This window comes from Danaus plexippus, assembly GCF_018135715.1.
Source record: "Danaus plexippus chromosome 16 unlocalized genomic scaffold, MEX_DaPlex mxdp_23, whole genome shotgun sequence".
Lineage (NCBI taxonomy): Eukaryota > Metazoa > Arthropoda > Insecta > Lepidoptera > Nymphalidae > Danaus > Danaus plexippus.
The window spans coordinates 2,648,150-2,669,568 of NW_026869851.1; the positions used below are offsets into that span (position 1 = coordinate 2,648,150).

Genomic DNA, 21,419 nt, shown 5'->3' on the forward strand with positions numbered 1-21,419 from the left:
GTTTAATTTTGTGTTGTCTTTATGATAATAACAGATTTAAATAGTTTTTTCTTATAGATGTTTTTAAAATATCTATAATTTATGTCTTGTAAGACAAGACTTGCTTTTAACCCATCCCAACAATCAACACCAAATTCGAAAAAAAAAAACATTTTTTTAAACAGGATCTAACTTTGCATTTTTATGTAATAAGTACAATTGTTCAGTTTTCTTACTTCTTTTAACTATTACAAGTTAAAGTACATTATTTTATTCAATAAGGATCTAGGTTTGTAACCCTCTTTGAAAAATGTGTTAAAAGAGTTGGCCTATTATAATAAACAGTCAAAATTCCTAATATATATTATAGCAAACGCAAGCTTGTAAATGCTTACTGGTACAACTTTTGTAACATCTGGTGTTAAAGTGTTGCCAGTTTTCCATAAGCTTTGACAAATCTGGCAACTTTTTTGTTGTCAGTGTCAGTATAACATTATTTGACATTTTATTTTATCACAGTCAAGTTCTCGAAAAATACATACTTTTCTATTATTTTCTCGATTAGTCAATTGTCTTATTATTGTTTATTATTGTAACTGTAAAACTGGCTGCGTTTGGGTCTGATATTGGTCAAACAATGGAAGTGGACGTGTATTCACTGTCTGAAGGCTCTCGCCTACCGCTAATTGACGAAACGTCGGCTTTAGGCACAACAGCACCAAAAGACAGGTTTGTTTATTTGAAAAAAAGTCATAATTATATATATTTTAATAACAACATAGGTGCATTATTATATTTTTCCTTGTAAGTTATCTGTTAGGTTAAGGATACCAATTTTAAAAATATCTCATATCGCCCACGCTATAGTCAAAAGTTGTTTTTATATAGTTTTAAATTACGCAATTTGCTACTTTAAGAATGATACATTTCCAAAACTGCATATAATAAAGACCACATCTATTAAATATATCAATAATTGAAAATAGAATGGAATGTACAGAAAACTATATAAAAAAAAACATCCTTGTTGATTCATTAACTGTGTGTATTGATTGCAAGTGGCTATGAATCACATACAATTAAAATGTTTGAGTAAAACAGTGCACTATTCTAGTGTACTATATATGAACATCATTAAAATTGTTTAGCTATTTACAGTACAACATTTGCTTTGATTGACACCGTATACATTGTTAATGTTACAAAATGTCTTTTATTTTATGGTTAATGAAAATTAACTTAATTTATTTTCAATGAGTTATCAATACACTACACTAATTTTGTATATTAAAATATTAATTTATAAGGAATATGTTATCATCGAGCTTTTTTTTGTATCAGATTGATATCCGTATTAGACCAAGTGGAGATGAGAGTGGAGCGACTCAGACGGGACACAGTGCGTATTGAAGAAGAAAAAGACTCCTTACTGTCAACCCTAGACAGCGTCAAACATTCTGAATTGCTCGGTGACATATCTGAATGTATGTTAATATTTTTAAATTGATATTTAAAAAGTTTTTTTTGTATCCTTACAAAAAAAAGGTTAAATTTTTTCCTTTAATTTTAAAATAATATTAGGATATAAATATATACAGTGGTTTCAGTAGTAACCATCTGTTTTCATTCGCTTTAAATTTTTTTAAATACATCATATTGGTTATCTTAAAATACTAGATTTTTGTTATGACTTCAATGAACATAAAATGTCACATATTCTCAATAAAAATAGGTGCTTTTATTTGTTAACACGCAATATATTTCAATGTAGGTGATAAGGAAGATATAATGCGTTATGCCGACCGTATCCTGGCTCGAGCTCTCACTGTGGAGGTGGCTGTGAGGACGGACAGGGACTCACAGCAGGAAGAAGCCTTGTCCCAGGTCAGTGGAAATAACATACATATATATACATGTGTGTATATATATATATATTATAGTCCTAACATATCAGTACTGTTATAATGTCAAGAATACTGCATTTACCATCTTAGTCTCCATTCCTACTTATTATTGTTATGTCAGATAATAGTTCAGCATTATCCAGTTAGTTATTTGAAAGAATTGTACGTGATAAATATTAAAAACATTAATTTGTCCCTTCCTTTGTCTTATTTCTTCTTGTTTATGTTTAGCTGAAACCTTTAAGATTTCAATTAAATCAAACATTTATCTCCTCTAGTTAGAGTAATCAATCTTTTCTCATACTTTATGTTACATACATAATATACAAATGGGTCGTAACTTCTATTTAATTGAATATGGTTTTAATAGCTTAATATTAATTTATGGCTGAATGCCAATTTTTATACATACACAATGATATGATGACGAAGTGTCGATTGACAAACTATATTTGTATCATAATTATGACAAACTGGTTATTAATAGGTTATGATTAATACTGTCTACTTTTTTTTTTATTTTTGCCAATAGACGTAATCGATGAAAAACCTTTTGTTTCATCAGCCTATAATACTGGCAGTTTATACGTTTTTTTTCTTTTCTTGATAAGTCGTCAGCGATTCTATTTCGAAGATTGCTTTCAGTAGGTGGTTAAGTTTTCGATAATATCATACGAAGCATGCTGGTGGCCGTATTCCCACGCGAAACGACGTGATTATTGCTGTTTTGCTTCGTCACTTGCTATAATTTGATTATGTAAATGTTTGAAACACGGAAATATACATTACCTTTTTGGTGTAACTGAATTGTTTCGCGCCTTTATTGGGTTATTAAGTGACAGGAACAACTAGTGACGTAAACTTAAAATGATTAAACTATAAATATTTCGGAATGTTTCATTAAAACTGTTGACTTATTTTGAAAAAAAAAGCGTTAAGAAATTTCTTAGGCGTTACGCAAATAACAAGCTTTCTAAAATTATTAATTAATGAACGCTATTATCTCCTACCAGGCACACATTATTAAAGTGTCATAAATATTTTAGTACGACACAATATGTGAGCATAATACATTTCAAGCACAGTAAATCCAACTTGTATCGTAAATAGTTTCTTCCGTTTTGATAGTTTGACTTTTGATGGAAGAGAAAGCACTTGTTGATTGGGTTACAAAAATGTGATAACATTATTTTTATGATACGAACGGCTTACATGAAATTGTTTCTGAAGCTTGAATGAAGTGTTCAGTGAAGGGGAATTAATTGCTTATATCTCTATGTAATCGTTAGTAATCTCAATGGTTGAACATTTTAAATTTCTGTTCGGAATTTGACTGATGATATACAGTTTTTTAGGAAAATGTTCCATATTAATGACAAAAAGAAATATCCTGAATAAATTAAAATATATTATACAATCTAATTTTTGACAAAATTGAATGGAATGCCGGAGTGGAAACAGTTCGGTGTTCGGAAATAACAAACTTTTTAAGGAATGTCGTGACCAAATTTAATTAACTGTAGAATACTATTTGCGTGTTTTATGTATGCAATTTCTATACCGATATTTTTTTTTATTTTTTTTGTTATTTAATTCAAGCGAAAGCTTTGCACGTTAGAAATTTAGGACAATTAATTTATGCATATAATATACATACTTATTTTCCATAGTTTCTTTCATCTGTACGCTGAATATTTTGATTAAAACCTCTTTGATGTATTTATAATACGTTACCTGTCAAACCAACTGTCATTCCAGGTGAACATGTTCATAGACCAGCTTGTGATGTCCGTACACGAGGACGCGGTGGTCGCCCACGCCCGTTGTCAGACGTACATGAACGCGTGTACCTCGGCGCCAGACCACAGCGCCACCGACAGGAACTTCGAGACCGCCATTCTGGGATGCACGCTCGACGACCAGAAACGAGTCAAGAAACGCCTCCAGGGTCTGCTCGATTACTTCGCTAAATTGAACGTCATCACGTACTCCTGAATTAACGTGTAAAATAGTCTAAGAGCCTTCACCGATTGTCTTATTGTAAGTGAAGGCTCTTCGACTATTGAACGTTTACTTAACGGACGCGCCTAATATTACTTCAGTCCAGCAGTCATCAATCATATATTATGAGATGGCGAGTGGACCAGACTTTCACTAGTGATGCACCTAAATAAGGAATTAATTGAGTTTTTGAGTGATATGTGAATGTTGGTAGATCTAGTGTTGCCAGTGTTTGCATTTATTGGGTTGATTGTTTAATGACACGCACAATTAAAATAGAAAGTTCCATATCTAGGGTGAAAAATAAATTTATACGTTTAGATTTTGATATATAAAGACTTGATGCTTCCATTTGTCTGTCTCATAAAAAACTTAGAAGATTCTAGATAGTTTTAGATATTTGCGTACACCTAGTATGTCATTCATTGTAATTTTTATTTCTTAATATCTGTCACCGAATATGAAGCATTTGTGAAGCGTAAGGCGCGTCTTTTACAGCTTAGGAATATATGAATATAACAATAAGGTTTTATAGTAAGCTTGAGTTACACAAAGCTGTCGGCGTTGCTAAGTTACCGGCCTTGGTTATTGTGATTATTATATGTTGACTTATTAAATACTGCCTGAGTATGTCCTTGGGTTCGTGTTATTTCTTTAAGTTGTTTAAAAAAGTTAGCTGTGAACATTTTTATTGGAATGAAGAGGTTGGCTCTTATTTGTCGGTAGTCTTAGACTTATTGATTTTTATAGTATGTATGTCTAATGTGGTGCTATCGAAGTATAAATTTAAAATTTATAAGTTCAAGACATTTTTTTTTTTAATTTCGTATAACCTGTTTTGGAATTTTTCGTTTCTCTTTTTATTAGATCTTGTTAAACTAGAGGATTTTAATTCGTAATTTTAATATAATATCGAAATTATATAATTGGAAAACATTCAATTTTTTTTTTTTAAATAGAACTAAACTTTTTTCATATTAATTAATACTAAATTTTTTCTTGTCATTATTTGGTTCTTGTTTTATATAGCTGTAACAAATTAAGAATTGGTGGTTTCAAATTGGTCTGATCTAGATTGCTCAAAGCATACACTGAATTATCGACCGAGCTGGTATAGTTCTTATCTAATAAATATATCTTATTAATTAATATTTAAATAAATTTAAATATCGATATAAATTTTACTAGTGATTGTTATATTAATCGGTAAATATTCTCTTTATCTGTGGAAGAAGTGGTTTCCTAAAGACAGTAACAACGCCACTGCCATTGGATACGATTCATGAACGACCGCGCTTTCACATTCTGCTGGACGTCATGTAATAGCTTCGATTAATAAATTTTAATCGCTTTATATGTGTTTTATTTTATAATAACGCCTGATTTCACTCGTAAATTTCTTTCATTTATAATCTGTTGCGTGCATTAAATGCATTTCTATTTCATTTGGAATTGTTTAAAGAAATAGAGATAAATAAAATACAGTTATAAATAAAAAAGTTTAATTCATAAGTACATAGATATTTACAAATGTCTCAGCTTATACAAGATCGAAATTCAGTTATAAAGTCCGCTTCTAGAATTCAACCCTCATACATTTCAATTGACTCGTCTTAAGTCTTTTTTATATTTAACATCACCTTATCATTTCAATTATTAATATAGTATAAATATTTAATAGATTAATAAAATATAACCTAGCAACTCATTTTTACACTGCTACTTTAATATGTACATTTTCCTGACTCTGTGGACAAACGCACTAAAATTCGAATCTTAGATACCTAAATAATAAAATTCCATAACAGAACCCAGAGTTATTTTATTGTCATATTGTGTGAAAGTTTTACTAAAACTATATAATTTAAACGTCCATTCCAATGCCAACAACATTTTCACGTACCTAATGTGTCACAATACACCCGCTTAAATAGAGCGTACTTGTATGTCATGGTGACGTAAGCTGTCAAAATTATATTTTTAAGATATGAATACACTTTAGTTTTTATTATTATTACTCTTACTTAGTGATAAATAAAATTTCAATGAGTATTAAAAATACCAATTCTATCTTTATTTACATTTGGCACTACGCTTAAATTTTTGTCCAAGATAATATCGAAATTAAAAGGGGAATGCAAATTCAGATCAAATGGATTGAAATCGATAAAGGTATCTGAAAATGTATGAACCTTTGATTTATTACCAATTGAATAATTTCCTACCAAAATGGATGTGGTAATAATAATTTCCTTCTAGTGGTATTACAATATACGGCAAGCGCTCTTGAGTACGTTCTTCTTCTTGCCGGAACGGTTCTTCGTAGGTCTCAGTAAGATAGTTCCGTTGGTGTTGTGGTTTGTAAATGTACCTGGAAATATTTTGTTTTTTTTTCTATATGCGCAGAATAATTTAGTTGATACACTTCAAAGGTTCCAAATAATCAGTAAGTCCTTTCATTGAACTTCCTCTTTATGACTTTTCACATCTTAGATGGCGACCAAAGACAGTATAAACCTTTAAATTTTTGGGGCTATTACATAATGAAAAATAGGAAATACAACAAGAGGACTCAATAAGATAAACATTAAGAAATTGATTAACATCAAGCATTGTCATGCTTGCTTGATTGTTTGTCAAATATTCAGGAACATGATTAAATACATATATCGTCAGAAGGTTTTAATAAGGAATCGTTTAACAGTGAGAATTAAATATAACCTATAAGTGGTGTTGCTGTTGGAGGCGGTTCACTGTCAGCTCTCAGGTCGGCGAGGCAGCGCGAGGCCAGCGCTCGAAATACTGCGCCAACGTTCACGTCCTCTTTGACAGACGCACGCATTAGGCGGCAACCCAGCGCCCGGGCCACTAACTCCGCCTCGTCACTGACAACGAACATAAAAAATAGCAACTGAATTTGAAAGTAACGTATATTAAATAAATTATCACAATTATATCCATAATTTAAAAGAAATTCGAGTATATATAGAATATATTAATTTAATTATGAATTATTAATATTATTATAATCTGTATTTGTAAGAAAGCATATGTTAAATAAGTGACAGCTTGATAATCGTGACATGTTTAATGATGCAAAATTTATAGCAAACATATTATATTAGTATATGTTATTTGTTGTAATAAAATGGAAGAAAAATATTATACTAACGGTCCGACCACACATTGATCCATCAGGTCAATTTTATTCTGGACTATAATTGTAGGAATTTCTCCGCATTCATTCTCGACCTGAAAAGGTCGTTTTTAAAATTATGAATAAGTTTGTTTGTTATATATAGGTTAATGAAACTTAGTTACTATTGTCAAGAATACATTTACGATTCTCCATTTTTTTAGTATCTCCGTCTTTACCTTATCTCTATATTAGTTTATATGACCTTATTTTTTTTTATTTATATACTGTGGAAGCGATTTCGTGAAGGTATTCAGTTTTCAACTCACATTTATTTAAAAATAATACAATAATAATTGCAAATTCTTTTATTTAGTTATACAAAAGTATGTTATATAATATAACTAATCTTATGTTTATAAATTTGTAATTTAAGTATTTCTGAATACAAAGCTTTCATATGCATAAAGGTTACAAAATATATTGAAGAGTTTTATATAAACCCAAGTATAAATTTCACGGCAGTTTACAATTAGGGCTGCCCTTCCGTCCAGTCATAATGTCTATATCTTCCACTATCGCCTCAACCTCTTCGTTAGTCGGTAAAGCGCGCGCTAACAGAATACCTCTTCCACCATTAGAACAATTAATGCCCATAACGTATCCGTCATCAACGTCCACAAATATATAATCGGACACACGATTGCAGTCTCTCATCTGATGTTTAACCTCTTCATCTCCGTAATAGTAGAGATCTATCTTTTTTCCGGTGCTGTTCGTGTAGCTTGCCTTCAAAAATGTTGCGTCGCTGTCGACTCTGTCGTTGCATCCGTCGGGCGGACTCGATCTCTTGAAATCCACGACGGCGCAGCTGTGCCGTTGTTCACGAATCGGCGGCCAATAGTACACGGCGTACCAGATACCTTCTAATTGTTTTAAATCGAAATCTTCGCCAGTTCGGTAATAATTGATGCACATTTCGTTTGGCAAAACATTACAAGAGACTTCGCTGAAGATGAATATAAACAGCAACAAGTAACACCAGCGAGCCATGTTCGCGGCAGTTTAGTCTAATGTACCGGATATGAGTACAGATATTGAAATATAAACAACATGTTGAACTTTTGCACGCGATATGCGTTTTAGATTAGAACTTTGCGTTCGGAAAGTCCGGGTGCTGATAAACATGTTCGTTCATTTTCATTTATTAAAATAACAGAATAGAAAATTTGTATTACTGACGACAAAGCTAAAAAAAATAATAATTTAATTATATAAAAAAATTAGTATAATAATTTATGTTTACCTTAAGTTTCCATGAATGCAAAGCTAAAAAGGAGTCTCTGTCTGTTGTCGAGAAAGCCAGCACACAGGCGTGGGCTCCTCTGTAATACGCTTTAGTTATAGCGTCGAACTCCTCCTGACCAGCCGTGTCCCACAGCATCAGTCTCACCTCCTCTCCATCGATACTGAAATCGCAACGCATAAGTAACGGAACGCGGGTCATTAACATTCCGTAATTTCTTATCACGAATGCTAATATCAGGGAACCAGCAAACTTCAATATTTAGAATAATATGAGACAATCATCTTTTTTCTAAACTCTGTATTCTATGTCATTTCACTCAATGTCATTAGGAAAGAACGCTTCCAGTGAGCAAAAACCCGTTGTTGCGCCTTTCAAAGCGGTGGGTACTCGTAACATCGCCTAGAGCTGAGCTTTGAAAAACTTTCATTGCACATCATATTCAATTATTAGAAAGTCATATTAGTTACACGGAAGCCTTTAATATCATTATATTAGTAGTTGTAGATAGGAAGAATTTGATAAAATTAACTGTTTTGAATTTTACCTAAAATCTTTTATTAATAAACAACACTTAGTCTCGGAACGGGATATTAAAATATAATATTCTAGCTTTCTAACGTTATAAAATATTATAATATATGCATTAAATATTCATATAGCATCCTTATATGCAAAAAATAAAATTATTCTGAATGTTTAACGGTTTTCATTTAAGTAATTATGTTTGTTGCTGTTGTAAATTAAACAAAAATTATTCTATATAATATTCAAAATTATTAAGGTAAGTAACTGTAAGTATCAAAAGATAATAAAATATATTTAATTTTAAATGCCACGAAATAACGAAACACGTAAGTGTTCGACAATGTACATTTGTTAAAAGATAATTCGACTATGAAATATATATGTATATATATGATATACCCTACCTACGACCTTTCTAACATTTCACATAAATTTAATATTAATATATCAAATATATTTTGATTTACAACGACAAGAATTTTAAATTATGTCGTCAAAATTTCTGTGCACTTGTCAACGACTTACTCGATCTGCCGCTCAAGAAAGTCTACCCCGATGGTTTTCTTGTAATCCCTGGTGAAGGTGCCTCGACAGTAACGTTGGATCATACTCGATTTGCCAACACCACCGTCGCCGACGATCACAACCTTCAGAGCTACCTCCAGCTCTTCTTCCCGCATCCTCGCTTCTGGTCACCGCACATTAGTGACTGTAAATAATACAAAATATCTTATTGTTAGCCATATTTATAACAGATTCAAAGAAAGGTGAGAAATTGGCTGAAGTTTTTTATGATACCATTGCCTTCACATGTTAATGAGTTCTAAAAAAAAATTGTTCAATAATTTTCGTAGATCAAACTTCAAACGCATTTATTCTGTAGAATCGGAATATATACAACATATCTAGCAGGTGGGCTATATGTTGATAGAATTACGTCAATGTAGCATGAACGGTAAAAAGTAAACCGTCTCGGTAATTTTACTAAGATAATAAATTTATTTTGAGCCCAGAGCGCTTGTTTGTTCTATGAGTGCTGTGAAACCTGTTCCACGAGCACCTGTTACGTTCAAACACAGGTCTGATCGCACCGCTCTGATTTGGATAAAACTAAGAGATCAACATAAAATATTCATTTCTTATGAATTCGCAAACAGAATTTCTAAAAAATAAAGTCTTTCGAGGTATTAAGAAATTTTATAGCTTTTTTATTGCGTGAAATTCGCTTAATACGATCTAGTTTTCTATTCGTCTCGACTGGTTTCACAAAAATTTAAATTTAATAATAAAATATACAATTTTTTAAAAAGTTTATTTTATATTTATAAAAACCAGAAAAATAATTTTATCATAATGAACTATCGATATGCAATCGTTCCTATTAGAAGTCAAATAATCGTTATATGTGTGTTTTGTCTAATATTAGTTTTCGATTTTGCATTTGTTTATCGGAAGAAATATTTTCTGTTGTGAAATCCGTTCCAAAAAACTGAATGTCATTATCAATTGAAAAGGTGATTTACGACAAATTCAACCTCTTTACGTTCATTTATTTAAATTTATCGAAGTGATACAAAAAACGTCACTTACATTTAGTTTTTGTATCAATTGAATCGTACATTTTAGTTTCCTAAATTTATGAGGCCCAGATAATATGTACCGAATATACAAAAAAAATTAGTTTGCTTTGGACATTAATTATTATTAATTAAAAGAATGCTATTAGATGTTTTAAAAGCCTTCGCATAATTTATAGTAATAATAAAGTTTCTCTATTTTTCACTATTTTATTTATTATTTGCGAGTTTATGGGTTTTAAAATAAACGAATGATATAAAATTATATTTGCTTATTCTATATTCGTTAATTTTTTTGTGATGGTTACCTGCTTTGTCTCTCTACTGATAAAATATGAACCTTAGACATAGTAGGAAGGAAGTTAAAAGATATATGACTGGTAAAATAAATGGTGGACATTCCGAAAACATTGTCACTAGAAGTATAGGAAAAATTTTGACTTATAAATATTTTAACAAAACTGGCATTAAAATGATGAATGTCTTATATTGATGCTTATTTTGAGACAGAAGACAAAATAAAAATATTGGACGTGGGCAAAACATTAAGAAAACACTAAAATTAATTTTTAATCATGTCTCTATTTGATTATTTCTTTGTTTTTACTTATTTTTTAGCTTTCTCAACATAATTGGATGCACAAAATTTAAATTTCTAAACAGATAGATAATTAAAATTTATATATAAATAATTAATTATAATACCTAATAGTTCATTTAAAAAATAATGAAGAATCCCACATAACACTTTAAATTCGTCCCTTCAATTTTATGTTTTTTAATGTATCAAGCGACATTCTGATCACAAAGATCGATAGAATTTAACGATGTAAAATTTCCATTTCGCAAAAAAAGTGTTAATCCGTTTACCAGTTAGGAATAAACAACAAACAAGGTCACAGACACTCCCTAGCCGAGACTTTAATATATCAATAGAAAAAAAATACGAAAGATTTCTTTTATTTGTCGTAGTTAAATAGATTAATATATCGTATAAACTATTTTAAAAAAGTAGTTAGAACATATTTTTTTTTTACAATTTGTAATGTGTAAATCAATTTAAAAGATGCTAAAGAAATTCAACGCAGATATAATTTTACTTTCGAAGACGCGTTTCTCCAGCCTCGGTGTTTCGCTAGTCATGTGGCGGACGCGACGCCATTATATTAATGCTTTATACTTCTAATTCGTTCAATCTATCACAGATGTCAAATACTACATACTGACAGCTATGTTATTTGTACATTATATTAATATGAGACGAAAATTTTTAATTAATTAAATATTTAATGCATGTAAGTAATGCAAATTTTTTGACGCCCAGTTTCTTATGTTGTACGTCATGACGTGATCATTTTTGGACACCCTGTATAATAGAATGTAAAACTTAAACAGTCACATGTAAAAGAACGGCTGAGTTGGTTTTCGTTGAAAGTATGTCAATGCAAAGAGGGAATGGTCCGACGTTAAAGTGGACCATGGTCTATTTTGTTACGGTTGGTAATTTCTCCATAACTAGCTTTAATTAAAATTATAAGGACCGAAATCAATCTCAAGCGTTGAGTGAAATTGGCAACGTACTGCAGATCTTCATGAGCGACAGTAACAAATTATTATCAGATGGGTTTCCAGCTCATCTAACTTTTTTTGCGATAAAACAACTTGTGTGTCGCAATTATGCCAACATTACCAAGAAGGTCGTAGGGCTAATTTATTCAACGGAGTTGCGACAATCTGCCCGAGAATCATAAATAGACAAACACGTGCCTCACTGTTTTAATGCGAACGTGCAAAAATTCTCCGCTTACCACTTTCATAGCTACCTTCCTTATTGGGGTATAATTAAAATAAATTTAAATATTATTCATCTCAACCTCTTAGTAACGGTTAAACGTTAATTCCTGTTTATATTATAAAAAGGTGTCATTTGATGTGTGTTTTGGTTGCTATATATATAAAAATTAACTTTCTGTACAACTTCTTAATCTTAATTATACAACCAATATTGATTAATAAATAAGTTGTACAAATGGTACCGATGCTAGTCCAGCTGAAACCGGTGCAATCAATCCGTAGTAAGTCGTACACTTACTAAAAAAAATAAGGTAAGTAGTTCCTCTGCGATACATAAATATGATTTAAAATACAGATATAAAACTTATGAGACGTTGAAACCAATCAGGCGTCTCCATTTAAAAGTATAATGATGATAAAGTAGGTGCGGTGTTGAGTTACAAGTCTGCGTTCAGAGAATCATGAACGATATTAGCATTCATTCAATTGTTGACCGTAATTTCAGTCCGAGTCATTCACTTACTGTGGTCGAGATATTGAAAACAAATTACGTGTAACATTATACATAATAAAATAGTTTTATTGTTTGTTTTTTTCTTTTAACGCACATTTTCGATTTCTTTTTTAAGATTATTATTATTACTTGTACCCGTATCTGTAATTTTTCTTTAAGAGTATTTTAATCAGTCGCACCTATACACTTCCAACAGGACTAATGAATATAGCAGGATTAAATTAAACGTAATTATAACAATTTATTTGGATTAATATCTTATATATTCCAGAGAAAATCATTAGAATATCTAATAAGATTTTAACGAGGATTTTCTTAGTGATTAGATCATCAATCACGATTGCATGCTAGCTCAGTAATAAATCATAATACCAGATGTATGTGAATATCCGTTTCTACTGAGTTATTTGAATATCGAAAAATTTATTTACATAAAAAATATCCTAAAATTATTTTTTAGCTCGCCATTTCTAAAATAAAGTGATTGTAATTATCTTATACTTAACAGTTATAATAAGAGAGAAATAGGCCGTCAAAATCTCAAGGCCATAATGGCGGACTTATGTCATAATGGCGGGCTTATAATTACAATAGCGAGGATGGTCAATCACCTCGGTAACGGAATGCGTGGAACATCAGAATTATTGCTTCTGACATCAAACATGACACATTGTCTTGGCTGTTGGTAGTATCATGATGCACATTAACTGTTGGAAACGGTTTCGCCCGTAAACAATGGCGGGTGTTCACTTCAACCAGCGCATTAGTCGACATAATTACACTTTTATTAGATAATTGTTAATAATATTATGCATTACATTTATATATATTGTATTATTACACATTACATATTATATTTTAATTTAAATGTGCGTCATTTTTTCTACTATAATTTTTTTCTCTAATTACAAATTGTGGTCAAATACAAATTTACATTTCTTTTTCGTATAATATTGTTTAAGTTTCCGAACGTGCCGATAATTATGAATGGTGGCCGTCCTTGACGGGATGAATGCCCTATCCCTTCTCGCGAAACATTAAAGAATATTGAATACTTGTTTTTAGTGGGTTACTGTTACAAAACGTCCAACTTGATGGTTATTAATTTTAAGTTATTATATATATTTATTTATATATTATTCTTAAACGATAGAAAGGATAATTAAAAATGGTATATATAATAAACAGTTTTTGAAAGTTTAGTTTTGGATTCTTTAATTGCATCGTTCTTCATTCAAAAATTATGTTTGATTCGATAACACCAGGTAATTTTTTCTGTTTAGGCAATAAAATGTGGTAATAAGAGTACACAAGACAGCATAAGCCACAAATTCCTGGTACCGTTAACAACGGGGGAGTAAATTTGATTTATTAGTGTCTGTATTTCTATTTGACATATTTAGTGTTGCCATATACATTTTAACAAATAAATACATATTTTTTATTGCAAGTAAAATAGTAACACATTACTATTAGAGTGTTTTAGTTTAATAAATTAATATTATACATAAAAATATATAGACATTATTCAATAGTTCTTCGTCTCCTTTGTCTGCAATACAGTCGCTTTAACGTTGAGGCCAGTAATCAATAACTGCAAGCAATTTTTCTTAGAGAAAATTATTTAGTCTCCAATCGTATGGACTGTTTGAGGGACTCCGTATCATGGTGGAGTTTAAAAGTAAGCTCTTTCTAGGACTGGCCATTAATCAGTCCGGTGGATTTAATTCAGAACTAGAATTAGGCTTCAGCTCTGATAAGGAACGTTCGTCTCTAACCAAAACTAAATGGATCGATCTTTATGACCCGATGTCGATTCATGACTTTTCTTAGGTATTGAACACTATATTATTAAAGACTTTAGTATCTTATATTAAAATAGAATCCTGATATACTTGTACCGATGCTACGATACTTTTTTGGCATAATATGTGTCAGTCACACGTTACGTGACAACTTTTCAAACTATGACTGAAGTTGGACAATGTCTACGTTGCACACTGCTGACTAGTGGGAAGCTCCTTGAGAGCTTTAAGCATAAACACGCTTTTTTTTTGGTAAAATATTGCTCTATTGTAAATTATATCTCATCCGTTAACAAAATTTTTCAGTGAACTTCCTTTGTAAGTAGTTGTTATTGTGTTCGTACAAGACTTCCCACAAATATCGGTTATGATAAAAAAAAATCGCTTTATCCTTGTAAGCTAATTTATTTCTAGCTCGCAACTTATTCTGTCATAAGAGTGATTTGAGAGTTGAGAACCTGGAAACATCTTATACGGCTGTAAATACATTATTAGGAACGCAAATATACCGTAGAGAATATTTGCTCACTCAAGCTATAAAACCGTTGCTTTATTTGCAATACAGTTAGCGTGGACTTAGAATATAAATGACAATATTTATAATATCTATATCCAAAAATTAAAATCAAAGTCATAGAAAAATTTAACCAAAATAGGAAATTTTTATGTTATAATACATGTTAATGTTCAGTAAATTATAGAATATTTCACTGTCATATAAATAGTTTCTCCAATTTGAATTTGGTCTGACTAACGAATGATATTAGTAGCAAGAAGTATTAAACATTTTACATATAACATCAATCATTTTGATGAAATTAAGAAACAACTATAAATGTTTACAAAACGCGTTACAAAGAGTGAAAGTAGCTTTTACTATTTCTGAAAGGCAATCAATAAAAACGTTGATCGCGTGCTCTCGGGACCGAGTTAGTAAACATCTTCTTTAAAGGTTATAGATTTAAGATTTCCATATCACATTTATTAATGCATAGCGTGTTTTTTCTTTAATGCACTTTCTGAATACTTTAAAACAAAGTGTAACAAATAAATATAACAAAAATATCAAAAATGAAACGGCAATAACAAATATATTCTGAGACAAACAAACAAACTACAAAAGAGGTTGGTGTTATAGTAACAGTAGTCAGTGTACAACAAAGATAATAATAAAAATGATGGCAACATTTAAAATAAAAAAAGCACAAAGGTTTTAGATGTGACGCCGACCTTTCCGGACAGCTGGACAGGTGTTATTCGTACATCTGCTACTTAGTGCTTGTTATAAGAACCTGAATTCACAAAGATATTTGAACCTTCTATCCCTTATAGACAGGGTTTATGAAAGAATTTGAGTTTTTAATCATATTGTCAATGAGAATTTCCGACATGTTGATTCAACATTTGTAGAATAAAATTTAAATAATTAAGAATGAAGAGCCATTTACTATAATAATCGGAGCTCAATCAATCAGGCTAATTTAATATAGGGTTAATTTGAGACTGTAACAAACCAATTTGATGTTGTATAAATGATAATAATTTTAAGACAAATTTAAATAGGCTATAACTTTCTATTATCTAACGAAACAGATGCGTATAATGCTTGAGAGAAGAGACAATAATTCTGTATCGTCATTGTTGGTATAACTGTAGCTCTTATGAAAGTCTGCAGAAATTTCTTCAATACAAGAACTTGGTGATTTTATGTTTATCACGTCTTTTTAACAATTTACACTCTTTTCTCTCATTTATAAGCATTAAGAATTAATGGTTTAACATAGCTTGTCTCAGCGTTCAGGAGTGTATATCTAACTAGTTTAAAATATATTTTGAAGGTTTGTACCAACACCATTGTTTATTTATTGTCCTAGTATATCAACATCGACGTCTACGTATAAATTTTATGCAAGCACTTAATCTTATCCGCTTACTGAAATGTACGTATTAATAACATACAATAAACATTGTGACAAAATATACTTTAATATATATATGTGAATAAAATTGGAGTGTCGGCTTTTAATATTGAAATAAACATTTTATACTACATGTATATGAATGTACATGCGGTACGTACACCAAAATATCATTTTTTTTACAGTTTTTCTGTCTGTCCGTTTGTTCCGGCTAATCTCTAAAATGGCTGAACCGATTTAGAAGGGACTTTTCATATCCTTATCACGCGCGAGTGGGAATTAAAAGTTTTTTTTTCCATTGTTTATTGTTATCTTTTACGCAAACGGAGTCTCCGGTAACAGCTAGTTATTAATATAATAACACAAAGCAATAAACGTTGCACCAGTTTCTTCTTTTAAACATTTAACGGCCCCCACTTTAACGCTTCTTGTTATGTAAAGCCATTAATAAAACGAAACGTAACAATGTTAACAACTTAAATCGTTCATTATTTTGTAGAAAACAATGAGCTCTTGATAGCTTACGACATAATACGAGCTCTTCTTTTAAGTTTTAACAGCTGTTTTGTTGTGTAATCTATAAAGATGAACTAATAATATAAAATTCCAAACAAGTGCGAGTCGGACTCGCCCGTGAAGGGTTCCGTAGCAGCAAGTAGATGACATAATATAAAAGTTATTGTAGACCGTTGTAACTTTGATCGATGTTTTATAAAAAAAAATAACTTGGTTTTACATAGTGTTTGTATGAACGACAAAGTTGTATATTCGTTTTTTTTTAAATGTATTATTTCTTAAAAACTAATAATGGTATTTCGTTCAAACCAATTTTCGTTTAAAGTTTCCATTGAAATCTACAGCATATATTTTTTAGTTTTCTTACCCTCTTATTTTAAAACTAAGGGAGGGGGGGAGACACTCAATTTTTCCATTTTTGAAACGTCTTTCTTTCAAACAATTGATTTTGACGAAAAATGGTTTTAGGCACCTTAATGTCTGTTTTAAAGCCCTATCCATAGACACCCATCGCGTATAGGATAGCTGAAAATATATTTTTTGGAATCAGTTCCATGAATGGAGTACCCGCCTTTAATTTTTAAATTTATTAATTTTTATTCGAAATTCGAATAGCGGTTACCTATGTAGGCCCAACAGTTTCGGAAATAAATGGCTGTGACATAGGGACGGACGGACGGACGGACGGACAGACGGACAGACAGACATGTCGAATCTATAAGGGTTCCGTTTTTTGCCATTTGGCTACGGAACCCTAAAAACGATCTCAAGCTTTGACTTTATAAAATATAATTTAGTTTTCAAAAACTTTAACGGCATTTTTTATACATTCGTAGAAATGAATACAGAATACAATTTTATAGAACGGTGCGTTATTAATGTATTATAGTTTTTTTAAGAAACCACATATTAAGAAATAAAAGATTTTAGTGTGAGATGTGGAGTTGAATATCAGGCCGTGAAGCGTGAACCGTGACGGACAATGACCTGTAGCACAGATTATATTTAAAACTATTAAATTATGAAAAAAACAAATATGGTTAGGAATTAATGTTTAGATTTATTACAAACGTAGACCTGATCCATTGAAGAATCAATGATGATATTAGGTACAGCTATAGCTTGAAAAACGGAATACTGGGCTGTTATAAATAAGCCATCATGAGTACCTAAACAATGAATAGCGGCCAAATTTGCTATTTTTGTCAAAATTTTAATGTACAGTAATAATTTGAATTAATATTTTAAAGTAGTATTTCTTACACTGTAGCGGACATTGTTTCTAAACAAATTAATAATAATTAATAGCTGTGAGGTTTAAAAATAAATGACTATGTCTTTTTTAAATAAAGAAAATGAATGGATTGTTGTGCGGTTTTAGAGTCGCGATGTCTAGACATACATTATTCGACCAAATTTATATGGCCAGTACTTTTGAAGTTCTATGATCTGTCTTTAGCCTTTTATATCATGTACCTAGTAACAAGATTTAACAGCTTTAGCATTTAGGTATAAGGATATCCGAAAATAAAAAAACCGTAACTGCTCACTTAACAGATTCCACTAGTGATACAGTTAGAATAAATATTCTGTAGTTTTAATAATTTGTGTAAATTCCAAGCATAAAGTTTTAAGTTGGTCTGAAAATAATTACTTCATTGTATCATGTATGTGACAGCAAAGGGTGTCGTAAATTATAATTAAAATATATCACATCACGACTGATACAGAATATCTCACGGAGTACGTGTTTCTCTCCTGCATTAATAATGAAATCATCGATAATAAAAACAACACTAAAACATCGCATCTCTCGGTTAATATGTGAGAAAGTATCTCGAACAATTACCGTTTTGCGACGGTTGAAAACTTGTTAATTATCAACGGAGCTGGTTGAAAGATGCATCGCTATCTATCACAACGATGGCGTCCTTCAGAGAACCTTATAGGAAATTTTACTAACCATAGTAACGGTGAAACAAATTAAAATTACGAATACTTCTTAAGATAGTGTTTTAAAGGTCAAGAACTATCGATATTTCGCAAGAAGGTGTTAGACTCAATAGGTACGTGCTTTTACCGTTTACCTGAACACGAAAGTTTCTGACTTTCCATTAACATATCCTCAAATTTATTCCTCTCGTCAACTTTCTATGAAGAAAAGATTTAAAACAAGTTATATTAATTTGGCTATACAAATTTTACCAAATAATATAATAATTATAAGATTTTTCTTTTGAATGAATGAACGAACATAAATATGACATTGAAAAGAGCACAATAAATTCAACACAAACAAAGCTGTGGGTACAACAATATTTAATACATCTGATCGTCACAAGTGAGCACTCACTCCTTAGTTAATGTGGTAAAACCTGTTCACAATTTCAATTCATGTAGGCTGATTGCCATATATGATGAACATTACCCCAGCGCAAAAAAATAACATCTTACACTTGGTGTTTTATTTTAATAAACATCAGCGAATGTATTCTTACTGAAATTTATTATCTTAATAGCAAATCTAAGAATTTTCGAGTTATTCTGATGTCTTTATGTACATGTTATAATTTATATTCTCGGAACGCGAATGTCGCATCGCCAGGTAGATCCTCGAGTCATTACACATTCTTTACACCGGTCACAAAACACGACGCGAGTTTAGAGCATACAGATTGTGTAAATATACAAATCATTCTTTGAATTATTATTGATACGACTTTAAATAAGATGTGCTCATTATAAACAAGTTACGAGATTGGCGCTACTATAAATATTAAATAAAGTAGGAAGATGGCATCACGTCTAGAAAAATCACGAAACTTTTTTTAAATATCAAATATCACTGCACTAACGAAGACGAATATAAATAAGTGGACCTAAACAAATAAAAAAATATAAGACCTTAATTAATTTGGAGGTAACATTCAAACAGATGGTCTGCGTTTAGGTAAATGTTACCACTACTATTATTTAACCCTAATAATAAAATGGGACCAATAATTATTATAAAACTTTTTACGGAACAATAAACTTTAATAGAAATTCGTGATTGACCAAAAATATAAAGAAACAAACTTTCTCAAATTAGTGAACAAAAACTCATCAAGCATAAAGTAAAATATTCGCTAAAATAACAGCAATTAAAGGCTTATTCAATTTCACGATTGGCCGTGAAACCATTCAAGTTAATTGAGTTTATCTGATGAAATGGATCGTTATAACATTAATAGTATATTCAGTATATGTTTTTAAGAATAAAATGCTTTATTACTAGCATAACTTGATAATTGTATATTATAATTGTACCTCTAGTTTGTTTTACGTTTAACTTTTTATATTTAAAAAGTACTATTCTTAATTACTTTAAACTCTAACAGACTATTTTGTTGATATATATTTTTTAATTATGATTTACATTGAAATAGTTTATAAGTAAATATTTGAGGTTAAAAGCCAAACTTATAATATAAACTTATATGATTAATTCAATTGTTATATTTAGTAATAAATTGTGTAATAAAAAACAAACTGGCAACAATAATTTTAAAAAATATGTACGAATTAGTAAGTGGTATTATATCTGTAATATAATAAATCTCCTTAAAATAAAAATAAATATCCTCCAGAAATCAGAAACAACATAGTTGTATTAAAAATACAGGCACATTAATAAAAGAGTAATTTTCTTGAATAGATAAACTAAAAGCAATAAACAAAATATGTAACAATTTCTTACTAAAAAATTCCTTCATAGAACAAGCACGTAAGCTCGCGAACTTACATTAAGTTCTGTTTGGAGTATTCCACATTGATGAGTCATTCCATGAGGTGTAATTATCAATAATAAGTTAAAACACACTCACAGTACAATACTTCACAACACATTTAGTTCCTTGGATTCAAGTAAAAGAACTACGAAATAAAAAATATATAATATTATATAACACGTGCGCTCCTCGCCGCGTTAATTTAAAGACTGCGCTTTGCTTACCAGCGCCAGGCGCTTACGGATGCGTCTGAGCAGGCTTCGAAGGAAAGTTCAACGACGCCTATGAATGTCGCCTATAATTCTCGACTTATATTAATGACATTTTTTGCAGACTATAAACCAAAAATTAGGCACTACCATAACTATAAATATTATTCGTAAAAGTGTAACGTCATTTGTAAAATTAGAATAAAACATTTAGGTAACTTCCTAAGAAAATATAATTTAGATTATAGTTGATTGCTACAAAATATTGAAATTATTTTTCACAGATAAGTCTACATAAAATAAAGTAGACTCTTTTGTAACTTATATAAATTCATTATAATTCTCAAAGATAATATTTATTTTGTGTACTGTTTACTTTTGTCACAGGTAAATAATTTATGACAGCGACAACACAAAAAAAAATCATTTTTATTTTAATGTTAAAGTTACTGGTTGATGAT

The 21,419-nt window shown here is 30.5% G+C and overlaps 3 protein-coding genes across 5 annotated transcripts; 1 reads left to right on the forward strand and 2 right to left on the reverse strand.

Annotated features, from left to right (window-relative positions):
* Window positions 1-377: 377 nt before the first annotated feature.
* Window positions 378-5,236, forward strand: LOC116771923 (BAG family molecular chaperone regulator 2). The gene is made up of 4 exons (XM_032663924.2): window positions 378-708; window positions 1,321-1,463; window positions 1,751-1,863; window positions 3,642-5,236. The coding sequence occupies exons 1-4, from the start codon at window positions 617-619 to the stop codon at window positions 3,876-3,878; spliced, it is 585 nt and encodes a 194-aa protein (XP_032519815.1). The 5' UTR covers window positions 378-616; the 3' UTR covers window positions 3,879-5,236.
* Window positions 5,237-5,369: 133 nt separating this feature from the next.
* On the reverse strand, window positions 5,370-20,992 carry LOC116772087 (ras-related protein Rab-23). Of its 3 annotated transcripts, none has more exons than XM_061528223.1 (6): window positions 20,974-20,992; window positions 9,380-9,563; window positions 8,327-8,489; window positions 7,057-7,136; window positions 6,606-6,769; window positions 5,370-6,255 (listed from the first exon to the last, which is right to left on the reverse strand). In XM_061528223.1, exons 2-6 carry the CDS (start codon window positions 9,532-9,534, stop codon window positions 6,149-6,151), a joined length of 669 nt encoding a protein of 222 aa, XP_061384207.1. In that variant the 5' UTR covers window positions 9,535-9,563; window positions 20,974-20,992; the 3' UTR covers window positions 5,370-6,148. The 3 variants fall into 3 exon arrangements, with proteins under 3 accessions (XP_061384207.1, XP_032520020.2, XP_032520019.2); XM_032664129.2 differs by lacking the exon at window positions 20,974-20,992 and adding an exon at window positions 20,719-20,966; XM_032664128.2 differs by lacking the exon at window positions 20,974-20,992 and adding an exon at window positions 20,764-20,965.
* Window positions 7,301-8,228, reverse strand: LOC116772089 (uncharacterized). The gene has a single exon (XM_032664130.2). The coding sequence runs from the start codon at window positions 8,071-8,073 to the stop codon at window positions 7,537-7,539; it is 537 nt and encodes a 178-aa protein (XP_032520021.2). The 5' UTR covers window positions 8,074-8,228; the 3' UTR covers window positions 7,301-7,536.
* Window positions 20,993-21,419: the final 427 nt, after the last annotated feature.